This window comes from Anguilla rostrata, chromosome 12 (assembly GCF_018555375.3).
Source record: "Anguilla rostrata isolate EN2019 chromosome 12, ASM1855537v3, whole genome shotgun sequence".
NCBI lineage: Eukaryota > Metazoa > Chordata > Actinopteri > Anguilliformes > Anguillidae > Anguilla > Anguilla rostrata.
In genome coordinates this window covers 39666987-39688130 of record NC_057944.1, presented here as the reverse complement: position 1 = coordinate 39688130, position 21144 = coordinate 39666987, and the positions used below count along the sequence as shown (strand labels likewise).

Genomic DNA, 21144 nt, shown 5'->3' with positions numbered 1-21144 from the left:
AGAAGCACGTTTTCCCTTGTGACCATGACAAACGTGGTGGTGTGTGTGTGTGTGTGTGTGTGTGTGTGTGTGTGTGTGGGGGGGGGTGTTAAATAATTTGCCTTTCTTCAGCAGCAGCTGTGCATGTTTTACTAGCCCCCAGTGGTTCCCCCAAACGGGTTCAGACAGGGCCCCCTCTTTGGTAATAGGAAGCATGAAGCAGTAGGCAGTACTGCAATGCTGAGAACGAGAGGTGGACCGGGCACATTTGAAGGGTCTACTTGATAGAAAGCTATTAAGCATGAATGTGCCTCGTTCAAATCCCTGCTGACACAGAGAAATTGTGGACCACAACTTCTTACAAAAACCGCTGTAGAGATTGACTTAAACTGGACCTTTTATGTAACCCTAGACAGTGATATCCAATCAGCGCATCCTTCAGGCTGGCACTGGTAGGCTGGCACCCAATGTCTTTGATCTCAATTTACAGTCACTTCTAGGTTAAAAAAAAACTAAAATATCAGTCAGGTCGATGTGACCTAGACCCGTCACCAAGAGACAACACTGTCTGTTCCATCCTGTTTTACACACCGCTCAGATACTCACAGCCGAGACAGTTACTAATGATGCCATCTTGTGGCTAGCCCGTGTATTGCATCATTTCCAGTCTGATGACAATGTGTTCTGGTGATGTAATGAAATCTAAAGCAGCGGTCGGATTTTGTTGTCACCAGTTACACTAGCAAAATTAGCTCATTTTAGTCTGCATTCATTTATGCTGGGTTAACCGTAGATGAAACCATTATAAGATGGTCTTATTATCGACTTATTATCTGAAGTCTGTTTCATGTTGAGACACAGAAACAGACTTCAGATGTCATTCATGAACTTATCAATAAATATAGCCAAAATATCAGTTGCTAAACGATTGGGCTAATTAAAACACTAAGAGCTGAAGTTGGCACAAAATCCAGAAACAGACATCGCCCTCCATGACCACCCCTGATCTAAAGCGATGCGATCGACTCAAGAATTAGAATGGACAGATCTGCATGAAAGGGGTGCACAACTCCGATCCTGGAGAGAGGATCTGTGTGCTGGTTTTGGTTCAAACCAACTACCTCAGTTATAGTTTTCTGACAGCTCCCTAAACTACGCTGGTTCACTCCTGTACTTGGGCACAGTAAAATCTTTGGGATACACTTGATCCTGAAATGGATCAGCCAATGCTGTGCACCCCGGTTGTAGCCTGGCCCGTGGATCAGGATCCACAGAGAATTACAATTATTTGCATGCACTCCTGAGGACAAAATAAAATGGGATGGTTAGCGAGAATGCCGCTTATAAGCCACAACGCAGAGGAAATTTACAACAAATCTTACTTCCTCAATCAGTCCCTTCCTCATCTCAACGCACAGCGATTAGGAAATGCATAACACGAGCGACCGACCGGAAAAACAATGAGGCAAAAGGTATATTTATGAAAGTTATTTACATGAGGATTCCACATAGCCAAGGGCAGAAGGAAAAAGAAACTAGTCGGCTTCGAACCCTGACCCTATAAACGGACATTTAAAAAATTCTACAAATACTTATTGATTCCTGATGGACAGTGGAGAAAAAGCGGTGAATACCGTTTTTGTCAGACCTACAAAACAAAGTGAAGTAGGCTACTGGTCTGAAATTTCGTGTCATTATTGGCTTTTTATTTATCACAACATAATGGTAGCACAAATAACAATATCGGTCAGTTTCTTTGTTACAAATGAGGAAACGATACATGGGGAGCTCCACTAGAACTAAACGTGATTCATCTTTCGAAACAATAAATTTAGGGACCGGCAGCAACTGGTACTACATTACCCGTCTGCCATCTGTGTCGCATGCTCAAAAAATTACACCAGTTCAGCTGTAACTATTGTTACCACTAAGGAATAATGTCTGCAGCTATGGGTTCCAGCGCAAGAAAATGATGGTCGTTGGCTTATTAATGCGGTTCTCATAATTACTTAAAAAGCTGCCTTGCTAATTAGGTACGTTCGCTTTTAAATAGTTACTAAGTTACTAACGTACACAGTAGATAGTGACCAGCAGTCTCTCCGCAGTTTACTAGACTAGTTCGCAAAGTGCCAAAATGTATCTGCTTTTCAGTCGTTATTGTGGATGTGTCAAGCTAGTGTAGCAATAGACGCTGTCCGTCAGTTATAGATAAAAGGTAAGAATACCGCCAACGTAAAGTAGCTAGAAGGTTACTTAAAACAGCCTATACCATACTAGTCTAGCTTTCGAGATCGGCGCTGATGTTTAGTTAGATCGTAACGACCAAGAAGGGTTGTTATTGACGAACATCACCACCGGAGAACCCAAGTCTCTGGATACAACTACACAGAAAGCTAATTCGCTAGCTAGCGAGGTCACCTGTAGCGTCTATTGGATAGTTACTTGAAATCCGCAGTGTGTGTGCCGGTAACTGTCATACGGGTAACACTAACGTAACGGAAAACGAATGGTAGGGAAACGGAGCATTTTCTTGGAGACGTTCTTTTTCTTGTGGAGACGTTCTCGTTATGGGGGACAGCGGAGATCTCAACGCGAACCTACATTTCCGTGCCACGGGTGATCCTCGCCTAGATAAAGCAATTTACCAGTGGATCACTTGGGATAAGGTAAGTTGATTACCAAAATAATAAACATGGTGTTGTGAGGGTCCAGTATTTCATCGAAATGCTTTCACTAGTGAGTTCCTCACTTAATAATCGATGCTAAAAATGTTTTGATTCTTGAATTCATTGATTTTTGTTTGTAGCTACACAGTGTGACTGATGATCACTGGTGGATAGTATTATTAAGCGCTTATTTGGAGAAGTGACATCTCTTAAGCGATGCTCTTGATAAGGCGAGTGCTCAATGCAAGGTCACTCAGTTTGAAACCTGATCCTTTTACTCACGAAGTTGCAGCATATGGTTCCAGTTGTAAAGTACCCACTGGGGTAACATTTAAAGTTTCACTTGAATGTGGCTTTTGTTTGTTAAGGGGTAGGCCTCCTTATATTGCCGTTTCTGCTACCACACACCACACTAATTAATTGCAAAAGTATAGACATAATTTTAAAAAGAGAGACACTGTTTGAGTAAGCAGCAGTTGATACACTGTTGCCTAGGTTACTGAATTGTGATGAGTTATTGTGGTGGTCACTTGTCATTTATTTTATTTATATTCTTGACCAGCTAGCACCTAATACTTTCAGGTGCTGGATGTACAGCCAGAGCAATGTATGCAGTGGTATTGTGGTTTAGAAAATACCTTTACATCATGAAGTATTCTGTTTGAATCCCACTGAGGGACTGTCTGCCGTGTAGGAGTCTGTCAGTTTGCCAGCAGTTCTGTCTACCTGTAGCCTACATGTCACAGATACAACAGACTCCTGAGGGTATGTCACTGTGTTATCCCCTGAGAGGCCACAAGTCATTGGACTGGTATTAATGGAACTGTTATTTTTAAATACCCAAGACATTAATTACCGAAAATACTAAATATTTTGAACGGCTGGTGAAATTGAATAGTGCACGTGACACTGGTGGCTTTTTTCCTGTATGCGGTACCTTTAGTTGCTAGGCTGTCTGATGGAGGCTCCCAGTGAAGGTAATTTATATTGATTTGAGAGGACAGGGAGAAGTAATAGCACCTTTTTTAATTTAAATTTTGTTTTAACCCCACTATTGCTTTTTTCCACCGTATTGCTAGTGTACATGCTCACCACTGTACTGTAGCATGAAAGTACAATACTGTTCTCTTTGGGTACTAAAAGTACCTTTTACAAGCAAAAAAATAGTACAAATGAAATATTGCTGGCTAGGGGTGCAATTTTATATGCCTACCACCCCAGTGACAAGTGTTTATACCTTCATAGACATTTTTACCTACTTATATTCTGAGGTTGCAGCTCAGTGCGGGGGGCAGGAACCTTCATTACCGCAGTATCGTGTGATTTGAGCTGGTACGTGCTGTAATTCTAGGCCAAGTAACAAGGCAGATAGCTGGGGAGAATTTCCCCGGATTGCCGTATATGAAAACATACCAGTGGCTAAGCTGATGCATAGATAGAGCAGGCCAACCAACCACTGAGTACAGTGAGCAGTGGTGAGTGAGCCTTCAGCAGTTGGCGATAAATCTCTGGGCTGCGTGACACACAGTGTCTATCACGTGAAGACTGTGTTCATGCATTCATGTGAAGCAGATAACCATAATCAGGATCTGGTGAGAAGGGTAGCTTTCACTAATCTACTCGTGACATTTAACCAGAAACAAGATTTGTTTCTAAAGTAAAAAACCCAATCCAGCTTGTGCTTCTAAAGCAGATTTTAATACCTGAAGGAGCTGATCGGCACGTGAGAAAATATTTACAGTTAGTTACAGGCTCAATTGATTTGCCTTGCAAAGTGATATGCTGATACTCTGCTGATGTGCTCTGCTGTTTGTGAACATGTTTTTCAAAAACCTTATTCAGGGTGGAAGCACTACAGTGCATAACCCTGTCATCAGCATAACAGTGAAAAGTGGCGTCTGGACCACCTTCAGGGAAGTTTATATGCACAAAAGACGGCCCAGCACTGAACCCTGCAATGTAAACAGCATGAATTACACTGAATAAGTATGAAACTTTCAGGAGTAAGCAGGTTAATAAAATGACACTATGAGTAACTCCAAAGTGACTTGTATAATTTAACAACCTGACTAAAAAAAGTTTGGGAATCACTGTGCTATAGCGTGTAGGAAATAGTTCCAACTGAAAATAGGATTAAAAGAAAATTTGAAAAAGTCAGTTAATAAACACACATACAAATAGGCATAATATCACTGTACAAGTTTTTTGTAGTTACTTGAACTGCATTGTCTTGCTCTAAACCACAAAATAATACCCCTGTACCAGCAATAATTTAGCTGGCACGCCTTCAGATACTTCTGTGAATTTCTAAAATACTAAAATATTCTTCATCACACACAAAAACTGTCTGGGTCAACTGAAAACAAACCTGCACCAATGAAACAGTGAGAAGCCCAGGAAGTGAACTACCCTGTGATGTTCCACATCAGGGCCTGCTGTCTGTCCACTCCAGGACAGCCTGTGTTGAGTTCTTGTTTTTGATTGGTCCAGAACCCCGCCTGTGTTGAGTTCTTGTTTTTGATTGGCCCAGAACCCGCACACGCGAGCGCAGGTGGAGGCCCTGCTGCGGGACGGCTGTGTGGACGAGCTGAGGAGCAGGCTGTGCTCCAGAATGAGCTTCGGGACGGCTGGGCTGAGAGCGCCCATGGGGGCTGGCTTTGCCCTCATCAATGACCTCACCATTATCCAATCAACACAGGTCAGTCCACCAATGACCTCACCATTATCCAATCAACAAAGGTCAGTCAGTCAACGACCTCACCATTATCCAATCAACACAGGTCAGTCCACCAATGACCTCACCATTATCCAATCAACACAGGTCAGTCCACCAACGACCTCACCATTATCCAATCAACACAGGTCAGTCAGTCAACGACCTCACCATTATCCAATCAACACAGGTCAGTCAGTCAATGACCTCACCATTATCCAATCAACACAGGTCAGTCCACCAATGACCTCACCATTATCCAGTCAACACAGGTCAGTCCACCAACGACCTCACCATTATCCAATCAACACAGGTTAGCCAACCAACAACATCACCATTATCCAATCAACACAGGTCAGTCAGTCAACGACCTCACAATTATCCAATCAACACTGGTCAGCCAACCAACGACCTCATCATTATCCAATCAACACAGGTCATTCAAACAAACGTTTGGTGTTGTGATCGCTGTTCTTCTCATACTACAGGGCTTGTACAAGTACTGCGCGATCGCATTCCCTGACCTGCATGGCAGAGGCCTTGTGATTGGCTACGACACCCGTGGGCAGGAAGCCAGTGGCTGTAGCAGTGAGCGGTAATTCATTATGTGTGACCATTCTGATGTACTTTATTTTACTCTTTACAGGACGGCTGTGTTAAAGACCTGTTTTTTTTCCCCTTTACACAGACTTGCAAGGTTGACTGCTGCAGTTATGCTTGGCAGAGGGGTTCCTGTCTATCTATTTTCTACCTACGTCCCAACACCCTTTGTGGTAAGTGTGTCCTCATCCACTGCGTTTGCCCCTGGGGAAAAATACAAGTTATTCTGTTCTGTTCTTATACAAAAAAACAAAACAATTTGATGGAAAAATAAGACAAGACCCAGTTTTCTTTTATGATAATCAGTTTTCCATGATTACCATATGATACAGCATGCTGTATCATGATATCATATGATTTCATGATACAGCAGCAAACACTGCTCGCTGTAATCGCAAGGCTGCTAATAACACGGCAGAGGTGTTCGGAGGGTAGGGGAATGCGGGCCATCGACTGTGTTCATTAACGTGTTTATTTTGTGCTTACCCCACCAAAGCCATTCGCAGTGAGGAAGCTGGGAGCCGCAGCGGGGGTGATGATCACAGCTTCTCATAACCCCAAAGAGGACAACGGATACAAGGTGCTCCGCCCTCTCACCTCCTGTTGCTGAGGTGCTCCGCCCTCTCACCTCCTGTTCCTGAGGTGCTCCGCCCTCTCACTTCCTGTTCCTGAGGTGCTCCGCCCTCTCACTTCCTGTTCCTGAGGTGCTCCGCCCTCTCACTTCCTGTTCCTGAGGTGCTCCGCCCTCTCACCTCCTGTTCCTGAGGTGCTCCGCCCTCTCACCTCCTGTTGCTGAGGTGCTCCGCCCTCTCACCTCCTGTTCCTGAGGTGCTCTGCGATCTCACTTCCTGTTCCTCAGGTTCTCTCCTCTGACCTGGAGGACAGGATTGCTTTTAAAAAAAAAAATTTAAAAAAAAAGGCTGACAGCACAGCTGCGTTTTTTCTCAGGTGGCTTTAGAAGAGCTGGCGCTGACTCTTCCCCTTGCAGGTGTACTGGGAGAACGGTGCGCAGATCGCCTCGCCCCACGATAAGGAGGTCCTGCGCTGCATCGAGGAGAGCGTGGAGCCCTGGGCGAGGTCCTGGGACCGCGGCCTGGCGGACAGCAGCCCCCTGTGCGTCGACCCCACCCAGCGCATCTGCAGCTGCTACATGGAGGAGCTGAAGTCCCTCTGCTTCCACAGGTCATTCCGCCATTTCTTAAAATGTGCACACGGCTGTACTGTAGAGTTCAGACTGTGTGCGGCTGTGCTGCATATGGTTCAGGCTGTGTGTGTGGCTGTGCATCTGAGACAGCGGGCGTGTGTGTTCCTCATTGGTGAGGATTTAAGTGTCATTTGAGCGCTCTTTGTTTGTTTGTTTGCACGTTTGTTCAGAGAGCTGAACGCGGAGTCGAAGCTGAAATTCGTCCACTCTTCCTTCCACGGAGTCGGGCACAGCTTCGTCCAGCAGGCCTTCCGGGCGTTCGGCCTCCCCCCTCCCATCCCTGTGCCGGAACAGAAAGATCCGGATCCGGAGTTTCCCACGGTCACCTGCCCCAACCCGGAGGAGGGAGAGCCCGTCCTGGTACGAGGGCGTGGTGTCTGCTGGTTTCATTTTAAACATGTTCTCAAAACATCCCATCATATGAAAGAACAGTCTGTGATGATTTGTCAAAGTAGATGTATATTTTTTGTTTGCCAGTAATGTGCAGGAATTTGACTGGTGTTTAAAGGGCTATCTGACCCAGGTCTGCTCCAGTCCATGTTTTCCAAAGCACCAGCAAAATAAAATAAAAAGGGGGCCGGCTGGCTCATCCTGTTCAGGTACTGATCTAGTGAAAGGATGGGCATGGCTGTGGACCAATCCAGTGCCGACTGTGGCCAGCAGTCCCACATGGTGACTCCTGATTGGATGGCCCAGGGGAAGGCAGGCTTTCAGTCAGCTGGGATGACAGTGTCTCATTGGACACTAGTGACCCCCAGGGAGTGGTGTTTGCAGCAGTAAGTGCAGATATACATACAATTAGCCATTCAGACGGGGAGGATTATTTTTTTAAGACAGAAGATGGTAGTTAGGAGGCGTAATAAACAGATGGGTGGTGTAGAGGGTGAAGTCTCCAGCTTTTCGCCTCTAATGTTGCTGTGCTTGCAGGAGCTCTCTCTCCGGCTGGCTGAGCGAGAGGGGGCCACAGTCGTCCTGGCGACCGACCCTGACGCTGACCGCTTGGCTGCAGCAGAGCTGAGCAACAAGTACGACGAATCATCCACATAAATGCATACATACATGTATACATTAATACATGCATGCATGCATACAGTACATATAAACATACATACAGGCATGCATTCATACATGCATACCTACATGCATGCACACAGTACATATAAACATACATACAGACATGCATTCATACATGCATACCTACATGCCTGCATACATACAAGTACACATATAAACATACATACTTGCATGCACACATACATATGTAATACACTGCTGTGACAGGTGTTATGCCATGTCTGTGGCACAGTTATGTAGGCTCAATGACCTGTAATAGGAGTGACGTGTGCCTGAATCCCCGCCTTCCCGCCACGCAGCCGGTGGAAGGTGTTCACGGGCAACGAGCTGGGCGCCCTGCTGGGCTGGTGGATGCTGTTCACCTGGAAGGAGGCTCACTCGAACCCGGGGGACGCAGCGCGGGTCTGCATGCTGGCCACCACCGTCTCCTCCAAAATCCTCCAGACCTTCGCCCGCGCGCACGGCTTTCACTTTGAGGTGGGGGTGGAATATGCCTCCGCACACCGCGAATACATGCGCCTCTAAAGAAATAAATACACTGTGAAATATATATGATAGCAGTACGTTTCCTAAAATAGATGCAGTGTCTGAAAGTGGCAGTAATCTGTATATTTGCCCATATGTTGTGAAGTGTGCCGGTATGTTGATAATGTTTTGTGGTTTTAGTTCATTTTCAGTGCGGTCCGTTTCTGCAGTAAGTCCGGTTCTGTAGTGCCGTGATTGAGAAACACTGAGTAGTCCATGTGTAAACGGAAACATCAATGTGGATTAAGTCCAGAGGCCCACTGTGCCGGGCTGTGTGCAGCTCTGCAGTTTTGTGGTCACAGAGGAAGCACTATCCTTTAGTCGATCTACTCCTGAGCCTGTTCATTCATGTGGGCAGAGATTGCATCATGGCATTCCTCATGTAATATTTATTCACACTTCAGCGCTTACAGTTCAATTTATATTTCAGCCATTGAGCCAGATGCTCTTATCAGAACGGTTTCCACAGTTTCACAAACAGTCCATTTATACAGCAGGGTGGTTGACTGAGGCCGCTTAGGTTAGGTACAAGTCACAAGGCAGTGTCCCACCTAGGAATCGAACCCGCAACCCTTTAGGCCACAGGGCTGATTCCTCTGTGCCTGCAGGAAACTTTGCCAGGTTTCAAATGGATTGGGAGGAGAGTTGACGAGCTGAGGAAAGCGGGGAAGGAGGTGCTTTTCGCCTTTGAGGAGTCCATCGGTACGTAAACCTCAGACCCGATAGAGTTAAAGTGACTGGCACTGCTGAACGGGGTGCTGTTGGGTCAAGGAGCTGTGCAGAAAGGCAGTGTGTGAGCAGTGTGTTTGTGTCTGTACGTGTGTGAGAAGTGTGTTTGTGTCTGTATGAGTGTGAGCAGTGTGTTTGTGTCTGTATGTGTGTGAGAAGTGTGTTTGTGTCTGTATGTGTGTGAGCAGTGTGTTTGTGTCTATATGAGTGTGAGCAGTGTGTTTGTGTCTGTATGTGGGTGGAATGTTCCAGAAGAGCAGTGTGTAAACAGTGTGTTTGTGTCTGTATGTGGGTAGAATGTTCCAGAAGAGCAGTGTGTGAGCAGTGTGTTTGTGTCTGTGTATGTGGGTGGAATGTTCCAGAAGAGCAGTGTGTAAACAGTGTGTTTGTGTCTGTGTATGTGGGTGGAATGTTCCAGAAGAGCAGTGTGTAAACAGTGTGTTTGTGTCTGTGTGTGTGGGTGGAATGTGCAGGGTTCATGTGTGGCAGCGTGGTTCCAGATAAGGACGGGGTGAGCGCAGCGGTGGTGCTGGCGGAGATGGCGACCTATCTCCACAGCCAGAACCTCACCCTGACCCAGCAGCTGGCCAACATCTTTCACATGTGAGCTGCTTTCTGTTCTTCTTTCTCAGGTGCTCAAACTTTCACTGTGCATGTGTATGTGTGTGTGTGTGTGTACGTGTGTGTTTGTGCACTGTGTGAATGTGTGCATGTGTGTACATGTGTTTGTGCACTGTACACCTGTGTGTGTGTGTGTTTGTGAACCTGTGTGCGTGTGCACCTGTGTGCATGTGTGTGTGTCTGTGTGTTTGTGTGCATGTGTGTACGTGTGTTTGTGCACTGTGCACCTGTGTGTGTGTGTGTTTGTGCACCTGTATGCGTGTGTGTGTGTGCACCTGTGTGCATGTGTCTGTGTGTTTGTGCACTGGGCACCTGTGTGCATGTGTGTGTCTGTCTGTGTGTGAGACACACACTAATGGTACGCTGCTCTGCTGGTTATTGTTAATAAGGACCGAAATAAATTACTACTACTACTACTACTACTACTCCTCTGCGGCTACCTTTCAGTTACGGTTGGCACGTTTCCACCACGTCCTACTTCGTCTGCCGCGACCCGGCCACCGTGAAGAGGATATTCACCCGGCTGCGCTGCTTCCAGGGAGACGACACCTACCCAAGGTCGTGCGGAGGTCACTGCGTCGCGCACGTCAGAGACGTTACCACGGGATACGACAGCAGCCAACCCGATAAAAAATGCGTAAGTGCGTTTCACCTGGCCGTACCTGTAACAGCAAAAAACCTGCACAACACCTGCTCAGCTCTGTCAAGCAAACGATTCAGGAAAGTCTTATGAGTGTTTTAGCATGTGCTGCCTGCCCGTTTCCCCCATTTTGTTTCTCAGCTTTGATGAGATGCATAATTGCATAAGAGTCTGCGTTTGACCTGAGCCTGCTGTGCAGAACTATTGGGTTTTTCCACCATAAAATCTTATTAGTCAGCCTATGAAAAGAGTGCTTTCAGGTGGACAGCTGAGACTGACTTTCCACTGTTCTTTCCTGTAGGGGGCGCTGTTTTCTGTCAGTCAGCGTCTAGTTCATCAGCTTAAAGCAGTTATTTGGATTCTCTGGGTCTGAAATGCTTGCTGATTTTAAAGTGAAAACAAAAACCAGCACAGCCTTGTGGTTCTCTAGGGGAATTAAAAAGCAAACAGGCACATCCTTGTGGTTCTCTAGAGGAATGTAAGAACAAACAGACATCGCCTTGTGGTTATCTGGGGGAATGTAAGAACAAACAGGCACAGCCTTGTGGGGGAATTAAAAAACAAACAGGCATGGCCTTGTGGTTCTCTAGGGGAATTAAAAAGCAAACAGGCACATCCTTGTGGTTCTTTAGGGGAATTTAAATAACACCCAGGCACAGCCTTGGGGTTCTCTAGGGGAATGTAAGAACAAACAGGCACAGCCTTGTGGTTCTCTAGGGGAATGTAAGAACAAACAGGCACAGCCTTGTGGTTCTCTAGGGTAATTTAAAAAACAAACAGGCACAGCCTTGCGGTTCTCTAGGGGAATGTAAGAACAAACAGACATAGCCTTGTGGTTATCTGGGAGAATTAAAAAAACAAACAGGCACAGCCTTGGGGTTGTCTAGGGGAATTTTAAAAATAAACAGGCACAGCCTTGGGGTTCTCTAGGGGAATATAAGAACTAACAGGCACAGCCTTGTGGTTCTCTAGGGGAATGTAAGAACAAACAGGCACAGCCTTGTGGTTCTCTGGGGGAATGTAAGAACAAACAGGCACAGCCTTGTGGTTCTCTAGGGGAATGTAAGAACAAACAGGCACAGCCTTGTGGTTCTCTAGGGGAATGTAAGAACAAACAGACACAGCCTTGTGGTTCTCTAGGGGAATGTAAGAACAAACAGGCACAGCCTTGTGGTTATCTGGGGGAATTTAGGAACAAACAGGCACAGCCTTGTGGTTCTCTAGGTGAATGTAAGAACAGACAGACACAGCCTTGTGGTTCTCTAGGGTAATTTAAAAAACAAACAGACACAGCCTTGTGGTTATCTGGGGGAATGTAAGAACAAACAGGCACAGCCTTGTGAGGGAATTAAAAAACAAACAGACATAGCATTTTGGTTATCTAAGGGAATTTAAAAAACAAACAGGCACAGCCTTGGGGTTGTCTAGGTGAATGTAAGAACAGACAGACACAGCCTTGTGGTTCTCTAGGGTAATTTAAAAAAACAAACAGACACAGCCTAGTGGTTCTCTAGGGGAATGTAAGAACAAACAGGCACAGCCGTGTGGTTGTCTGAGGGAAAGAACGAGCACGGCTGGTCTGATTTTCTGCCTGACAGGTGCTGCCGGTCACACAGAACAGCCAGATGATCACCTTCTCCTTCGTTAACGGCGTGGTGGCTACGCTCAGGACCAGCGGCACTGAGCCCAAGATCAAATACTACACAGAGCTCTGCACCCTGCCGGGGGAGAGGTCAGTGCACACCTTGGGTACAGCGCACGTCCAGTTCCCAGTTTAGAACGACCAGCAGTCCGCCATCGCAGCCGCGTACGTGCTCGAGCCCCACTGCTGATTCAGCAGAGCGTGGACATCCGCAGTTCTCCTCCAGAACACTTGGTGTCGCCAGCTGCTTCTTTACACACCGCAGACTGCAGCTGAGCTCGCAGAGAGCGGAGCTGGAGGAAGACCTTTCGTACAGTGTGTGGCATTTTTTCTAGCGTGTGACTGAACCCTCCCGTTCACCCTGGGTGTCACCATTGCCCGTTGAGCATCGCTCTGTAGACCTTCGAGGACTGTTTGAGGGCTCATTCAGTTAAGGTGCAGCACACACACTGTTGCTGTGAGATGAACATCCTCTTTAACTTTAATGTTGGAGGCCTGTTGGCTGCTGGGATCTGTAGTTCTTTTCCCTTCAGCAGTCACGCTTTGAAGTAATTTAGGTGTCTTTGATGTGCATCAGGTAGTTCAGTGCCGGACGGCCTTGTTGAGGGCTTACTTAGTGAACATCACAAAAACGTGCCATTCTTTTGTTTTATTCATTCCTTTCGCACTAGTGCATTCAGCGACTGTAACTGCCAACTGGATTTGGCAGTTGGATGTTTCAGCTGCTTTAACTTGATGAATTCTGTCCGGCGTACTGAAGGATTTGTTACCGATTCAGTTTTTCTCCATTCACAGTGACATCTCTAGTCTGGAGATGGAGCTGCACAAGGTAACAGCGGCTCTGGTTGAGGAATTTCTGGAGCCAGACAAAAACAATCTTATTCGGCCATCCCTCTGAGGACAAAACCTTGAATAGTTATCACTAAGTACTGTAGAAAAAGGGATATTTCTGCATATGTTCCATGAATGTTTACTTTTCATATGTTGAACTGCATTATTTTCAAATTTATTTTAACTTCCTTTTTGTGTGTTTTTTTTAATGTTTATTGAAAATATTTATGAAAATAAGTTTTGGTAATCTTCTGCGGTGTCGTTAGGTAGCACAGAATTTCTTATTTATTTTCATTGTTGCAGTTAAACACTGTTTCCCTGGCTCTATTAAAGCATATGAATGGCAGAAATTAACACACGCATTTCTCTCTCACTATGTATTTCTGACTAGAACTCTCTGCTTGCATTGTGCCAGAATCTCCTGGCAAAACAGCACAGGTCCTCCGGAATTATAACTAGTCTTTGTAGGATGGACTGTGAATTTTCCAGGATTACCTTTTCATTTTGAACTATACAGATATTTTGTAAGTTCATTCTTCAAAGCCTTTATCAGTTTTTCAAAGCCTTTGTCAAATAGTACCATACAGTAATCTGTGGTTTTGCTCATGTTTCTCTAGAAATCAAGTAACTGGGTCAGGAGGACTGTGTTGAAGTCATATAATTCACTTACTGAACTAGATCGAGGCGAAGCCTCGGTCCCTTACTATCCCTGAAGTACATTATTTTCCAATAACGGGACGTCCCAGACTGGATTTTTCCGCTTAAACAACGGTAACCAACAATGATTATATATTAGGTACTTTCATCTTTATTGATTTTTATCTACTTAATCAGGCGAAATTTAAATATTCTTCCGCGGTTCTTTGGGGCATATTGTTTTAGCTCTGGTTGATAGTTCTTTTTGGAGCATTACATTACTTTACATTACAGCAGATGATCTTATCCAGAGCGACACAACTTTTTACCTAGCATTTACATTGCATCCATTTATACAGCTGGATATATACTGAAGCAATGCAGGTTAAGTACCTTGCTCAAAGGTACAACGGCGGTGTCCTACCCGAGAATCGAACCTGTGGCCCGCGTTGTTAAGCAGGCCCCAGACAAACCTCTTGTCATTAATTCTCAACAAAAACAAGTTTTCAGCTTACAAAAAGGGCAAGTTACTCATGCTTACAAAGTATTATTATTTTTATTGTGTAGATTATGGAAGAGATGACATTTTTAGTTATTTGCTGCATAACATCAGCTTTGATCTATTCTAGGAATTCTGTTATCATCAAAATATACATCTGATTCAAAATGTGCCAAAAAAGAGCAAGAAATCAAGCAAGTACTTTTCCCACAGCACTGTAGATGGTACGTTCTGCATGGATATCTTAAGTGGTTTGCTTTTTACACTATAAATCCTGAGCCAGAAACCCTTCTGAGTTGTCAGGTACAGGCCTGATACACTGCTGGATTCTTTCTAGACTGCAGATAAATGATGAGCATTGACCTCGGTTACATTTTTTGTACTGTTATCCGGGTGAAGGGGGAACCATCGGCCCTAGTAAAACTGGCAGTCGGGGGCAGAACTTGTTTCCGTGGTGTCTTACTGACACCCTGTGGTGTAAACGTGTAACTGCAGGACACGCGGCCCTGTGAAGGCCCAGTCTTTCAGCTTGATTTTCCTGCTCATTTTTTCCCCCGTGTTCTTTTGCAGTTAAGATCGAGATATTGTAAGATAGAAAAGGGGTTAACTACCGTTGAAGAGCTGGAGATATCAATAAGCATTCGACAGTGCAGGAAACAGTTTAATGTTAATTTCTGTATGGTAATTGGCTTTTTAAAAATGTTTGTAACATGTTCGTGCGCCCATTCATGTATGCGTATTGTGATAATCTTTCACACAGTCCGGTCCAGAAATATTGCCACACTTGGTGAAATACAACACAATACAATACAATAATACAACTTTATTTGTTCACACGGAGAGGAAAATTGCCTTAAAAAAAATAAGGTAACAAGGGAACACACAGATAACGAGCTGTATTTTACCGCGACATATGGGGAAATTATATACTCACCCACACAATTAAAATTATACTTAGAAACTTTAAATCGCGCAACTTTCGGTCATTCTTGATCATTTGTTATACACCACGACGTGCTTCAAGAATTGAGCGAAAGAGCAGAGAGAAATGGCACGACGGTGGGAACGCGCTGAATTTTTTTTTGAAAGTAACGTTTACGTACTTATATCTTGGGTTCTCAATTACATATTTAGCTTATATCTTTGAGTCAATATTTATTTGATCTCAAATCTTAGTTAAAAATGTAAATATTTGGCTAAAATATTTTTTATATCTAAAATCCTCTGTTCAAAATTAAATATTTGTTATCTTAAATCTCTGTGTGTAAAGTAAATATTTAGCTAAATCAAAATATTTTACTTAAATCTTTTGCAAGATATAATTAGCCCCGGCCCTTTGTGACTGGCACACAAACTGATCTGCAGAAGGACTATTAATTCCTACTTGGCACAGACTATTTAAATGCACTCAGAGTAATCTGTTATAGTCATGTAACATTTCTAATGTGACTAAACATGTGGATTTATAGTACACTATATGCCCAAAAGTATTTTGATACCCCTTGGTCTGGGGCTGTTTTTCATGGTTTGGGATAGGCCCCTTAGTTTCAGTAAAGGCAAATCTTTATGCTACAGTATACAATGACATTCTAGATGTTTCTGTGCTTCTCCAACAGGTGTAGGGAAGACCCTTTCCTGTTTCAGCATGACAATGCCCCCGGGCACACAACATGGTCCATATAGAAATGATTTTGTCGAGAACTGTGTGGAAGAAAAACGTAGCCAAAACGTATCCCAAGCATGTCTGTTGACCATATTTCTTGTGGATGTGGATTATATTTGGCAAGTGGAAATCAATATGTTAGCTGCAGTAGTTAGATGCCTGGTAGGTAACCTCAAGTGGCATTCACAGATACTATATAGCCACATGATCAGTCACGTCAGACATGTTACTGTATGTATAACAGACATTATCTGTGTACATATAAATAATCTGTGCCAAACAGGAATTATAGTCCTTGTAATGTGAAGTTTCACACCTTGGCTAGAAGACCCTCATATACCCCATCACTAAACCAGCCATTTTTCCTCCTCCCTCTATTGGATGTCAGTAACCAAAAGGCTAATTAGTATATATTTCAAAAGATTTAACAAATGATTTAGATTTAGCTAAATGTTTCATTTATAAACTGAGATTTAAGAGATAAATATTTCATTTGGAACAGGGGATTTTAGACAGGGCTGTCCAACCCAGTTTGTAGACATCTACTGTCCCGTAGGTTTTCATTTCAATCCAAATTTGGCACACCTGATTCAAAATAACAACTCAGTGAGATCTCTGGCTGTTGAATGCTTTGTAAGGGTTTGAGTGAAAATCTACAGAATGGTAGATCTCCTGAAACAGCGTTTGGCAGCCCTGATGTGGGGGCGACATAGCTCAGGAGGTAAGACCGATTGTCTGGCAGTCGGAGGGTTGCCGGTTCAAACCCCGCCCTGGGCATGTCGAAGTGTCCTTGAGCAAGACACCTAACCCCTAACCCCTAACTGCTCTGGCGAATGAGAGGCATCAATTGTAAAGCGCTTTGGATAAAAGCGCTATATAAATGCAGTCCATTTACCATGTATGTTACAAATAAATATTTATTTTGGCTAAACATGAACATTTTTAACTAAGACTTGTGATAAAATAAACATTAACTTAGTTTTTATTAAAGAAAATATTTAACAAATTAAAAAATTTAACATAATATTTATTTAATCACAAATATTGGTTAAAAATGTCAATATTTAACCAAAATAAATATTTATATCTTAAATTTTCTCTTCCAAAAGAAATATGTAGCTGATATCATGAATCTTGGTTTCTATTAAAGACAATATTTAAAATGTAAGATTTAAGCTACATATTTATTTTGGAAGAGAAGATTTAAGATAAGAATTTTTTGGTTAAATATTTACATTTTAAACCAATATTTGTGATTAAATGAATAGTATGTTAAATTTTTAATATTTTCTTCAATAAAAGCCAAAAATTAAGATAATTAATTAAGCTAAATAGTGGAACACCAGGTTTTAAGATATAATTTTTTTTTTGCAAAATATTTAACTTATAAACACAGTTTGTGGAAAAAGTAACTTAAATCTTAAATCTTTGTTTTGGAAATCAAAGATTTAAAATACGAGCTACATGTAAATTTTCCAAAAATAAATATTTATTTTTAAACCAAGGTTTAAGATTTAAATACTGATATTTTACTGAATATTTGTTTCTGAAACAGACGTACAAGGTATATATATATATATATACACACACACACATATATTGCGTATGTATTCATTAAAATGTAGATTGTGGGTATCCCCCTTACTCCAGTTTCCTCCGACAATTAAGACATGTATATAGGTTAGGTTTCTTTGGGGGGGGGGGGGGGTTAGGGTTAGGGTTGTGCTGTTTATGCTCAGACAACCTACTCTGTATAAATAAGGTTTAATAATAAATAGTAATAATTCAATCAGAAAATACTAACTAAAAGGTTTATTTAACATGTCCATTAAATCTGAGACTAAAGATTCATATTTAGCCTAAATCTTGAAGAAAATTTCCCTAATTATGAGAATCCAGAACCTGGAAAGACGTTTCGTCTTACTTGACATTTGGCACCCAGTAGCCATCATTGCGAAAATTTAAATATAAGTACGAAACTCTACCGTTTTAACTGTAGTACAACAAGCAAGCGCAATTTGCGGCCATTACCACACCACAAATATACGTATGGAGAATCAGATGATAAATACTTTGGTGAAAAAAAACAGGACACAGATACGCGTTCAACACCTGACACACGCGTAAGTAGCATCTGCAACCGCGCGTCGCCACAGCAGCTATACCTATTACAATATAGAAATGGGTTTAAAACTAGAAATACGAATATAAATTAGTCCGCCAAAACCAGGGGCCAATAAATGTATCTGCATACCTTAACTCTCAACTGAAAGAAGCATGTCTAAACCAATGGCAGGTAACAACGGAGAACTGGCTTAACTAGTCATACTTTTTCAGAATTAATTTTGTCTCACAATTCTGTCACTTGCATTTGAGAGATCAGGTCCTGAAGTACCTTTGATGTGAAATGAGTGAAATATTCCTGCAGCGTTTTCAAATAATCCCACTCCAAACTTTCTACGTAAGCAGATGCAGTTGTTGTAGGCTATCTGCCCGTATATTGGGAAAAAAAGGACATTTTCACCCTTAAAATGTCGCAAAATGATCTAAATTCAACACATATAATAGTCTTTTTCAACATGGTGAGGATGGTAAAAACGATATTCACTTTAGAGCATCTCTTTTCCGGCTGCAAATTCTAAAGATTCTCTGGCGGATCTGGTTCATTTTCAGGCCATAAATGAGGGGGTTCAGTATCGGTGGAACAAGGAGGTACTCCAGGGACATGAAATTGCGGAGAGCGTGCAGGCTGGTGTAGGAACCATAGCGAGCATACATGATGTCAAAAACGACTGCGACTGAGAAGTTAGCCAATGAGATTAAATGTGGCAAACAGGTCTGCATGAATTTACTCCGGTCTTCCGGCGATCGCACAGATACTTTGACGATATTAACATAGGAAACAAAGATCACCAGTGCTTCGGATACGTGACAAACCATGAGTATTGACCCGTATATATTGTTCACAATGGTATCCACACATGCCAGCTTTACCACTGCCCAGGCTGTGCAGTAAAGCTTTTCGATGTTGAATCTACAGAGAGATAGTCTGGCTACGAGGCCCACCACAACAATTGATTCGATGATAGAAGACAACCACGTAAAAATCAACAATTGCACCACCTTCCGAGGCGTGATGATGGAATGGTAATTGAGCGGCTTGCATATCGCAATATACCTGTCATAAGCCATCACTGCCAACGTAGTGATTTCACAGAAGACGTAATTGTATATTCCAAACATTTGAGCGAGACAAGCCTTATACGAAATAACACTCACATCTGATGAAAGGTCCTCCAATATTTTCGGATAAAATGTAGAGACACCAAATATCCCATTTACACACAAGTTGCAGACAAATATAAACATGGGCTCATGGAGCATTCTGTTTAAAATAATAGTCACAATCAAAGTCACGTTTACTAAAATAGTAAAAAGGTAAACGAGAAGAGTGATGACAAAGTATGTGTATTTGTTTGACTTCGTGTCATTCAGTCCTTGTAGAAAAAACACAATTTCAGTAGAATTCTCCATATTACAACGGAGATGTGTAAAACTCCGGGGAGACTCTGTGATGTTCTTGCGCCAGTTTTTCTGGTGTTAATTTTTCCTGTACCGCAAAAAAGGACAGACCGTCAGCAATCTTCAAACTACCTATTTGTAGGGCTTGTAAACTTCCCACTCCTAAGCCATCTATCTCTGATATTACCTTTGCACAGTGGTTATCATTTGAATAAAATGGGACGAACTGAATCGTTGAAATCCTAAAATAATTCTTCAAATTAACATAAAAATCTTCGAATATCGAAAAATCACTTGCTGATGTTCAAGACAAACGGCTGGAGTCTTCATCTAGTTTTTTTCTTGAGAAAACAGAGTTTATATCTGGATTGTGTACATGGCCATTGGGATTCGCCGGTTTGATCACGGTCCCACAGTGAGTCTGCTTAATGAGGTCAAGTCAATAGAGAGACCAAGAAATATAGAAGGATAATACAAATGTTACATTGTTCCAAAAGTATAGACTGTGCATATAACTTGCACAAACAGTGGTCTGTATAACACTTATATGTTCAGAATTACATAAGACGACCTATCTTCTTAAAAAATATGAGTCTTATTTGCATACAAAAAAACACTTGCAGTCTGCCCCTCTAGTGCTTATACTTATATGTCAGATCAAGATACACTCTATGACAAGAAGTATCTGTGCTTCCCCAACTGTGATTCTGTGCTTCCCCAACAGTTTGAGGAGGGCCCTTTCCCGTTTCAGCATGACAATGCCCCTGGACACACAGCAAAGTCCATATAGAAATGGTTTTGTTGAGAACGGTGTGGAAGAACTTGACTAGCCTGCACAGAGCCCTGACCTCAACCCCATCCAACACCTTTGGGATCACTTGAAAAGTCAACAGCGAGCCAGGCCTTATTGCTCAATCAAGTGCCCGACCTCACTAATGCTGTTCTGACTGAATGCAAGTAAATCCCAGCAGCAATGCTACAACATCTAGTATAAAGCCTTCTCAGAAGAGTGGCGGTTGTTATAGATGGTAAATGGACTGCATTTATATAGCACTTTTATCCAAAGCGCTTTACAATTGATGCCTCACATTCACCCATACACTCACACACCAACGGTGAAAGGCTTCCATGCAAGGTACCATTCAGATCATTGGGAGCAATTAGGGGTTAGATGTCTTGCTCAGGGACACTTTGACACGCCCAGGGCGGGGGATCGAACCGGCAACCCTTGGACTGCCAGTCAACCGCTCTTACCTCCTGAGCTATGTCGCCCCTTATAGGAGCAAAGGGTGGACCAGCTCCATATTAATGGCCATAATTTTGAATGAGATGTTGGGTGTCAGGTGTCACTTACTCTTGGCCATATAGTGTATGATTGAGCTACTTAATTGAGAGTGGTAGTTGAACGGATCAGCCTCAGTTGTGCATGTTTACTGCACATTATTTGTTTGTCTTTGTTGTGCTGTTTATAAAATTATGCACATTTTGAAATCCTGCTCAATTTACATTGGCCAAATGTAAGAAAAGGCACTACAATGTTCAAATATATAATGTTTTAAAAAAACATTTAGAGAGAAATTTGTCTAAACCATTTTAACTG

The 21144-nt window shown here is 42.9% G+C and overlaps 2 protein-coding genes across 3 annotated transcripts; one reads left to right on the top strand and one right to left on the bottom strand.

Moving 5' to 3' along the window:
* Window positions 1–1167: 1167 nt before the first annotated feature.
* LOC135236617 (glucose 1,6-bisphosphate synthase-like) lies at window positions 1168–13578 on the top strand. Of its 2 annotated transcripts, XM_064303084.1 has the most exons (14): window positions 1168–2645; window positions 5176–5343; window positions 5847–5953; window positions 6047–6131; window positions 6455–6538; window positions 6947–7140; window positions 7333–7522; window positions 8090–8187; window positions 8536–8713; window positions 9370–9463; window positions 9964–10093; window positions 10559–10748; window positions 12350–12483; window positions 13189–13578. In XM_064303084.1, the coding sequence occupies exons 1-14, from the start codon at window positions 2547–2549 to the stop codon at window positions 13289–13291; spliced, it is 1854 nt and encodes a 617-aa protein (XP_064159154.1). In that variant the 5' UTR covers window positions 1168–2546; the 3' UTR covers window positions 13292–13578. The 2 variants fall into 2 exon arrangements, with proteins under 2 accessions (XP_064159154.1, XP_064159155.1); XM_064303085.1 differs by lacking the exons at window positions 1168–2645; window positions 5176–5343 and adding an exon at window positions 5350–5589.
* A 4742-nt stretch (window positions 13579–18320) lies between these two features.
* On the bottom strand, window positions 18321–19641 carry LOC135236625 (olfactory receptor 4E2-like). The gene has a single exon (XM_064303096.1). The coding sequence runs from the start codon at window positions 19554–19556 to the stop codon at window positions 18627–18629; it is 930 nt and encodes a 309-aa protein (XP_064159166.1). The 5' UTR covers window positions 19557–19641; the 3' UTR covers window positions 18321–18626.
* Between the last annotated feature and the right edge of the window lie 1503 nt (window positions 19642–21144).

What these genes read in the sequence shown, in the direction of transcription:
- LOC135236617 (XM_064303084.1), top strand. Translation starts at nt 2,547, where the DNA reads ATGGGGGACAGCGGAGATCTCAACGCGAACCTACATTTCCGTGCCACG. An exon ending in AGTGGATCACTTGGGATAAG is followed by an intron (nt 2,646 to 5,175) that starts GTAAGTTGATTA and finishes TGATTGGCCCAG; the next exon opens with AACCCGCACACGCGAGCGCA. An exon ending in AGGAGGGAGAGCCCGTCCTG is followed by an intron (nt 7,523 to 8,089) that starts GTACGAGGGCGT and finishes CTGTGCTTGCAG; the next exon opens with GAGCTCTCTCTCCGGCTGGC.
- LOC135236625 (XM_064303096.1), bottom strand. Translation starts at nt 19,556, where the DNA reads ATGGAGAATTCTACTGAAATTGTGTTTTTTCTACAAGGACTGAATGAC.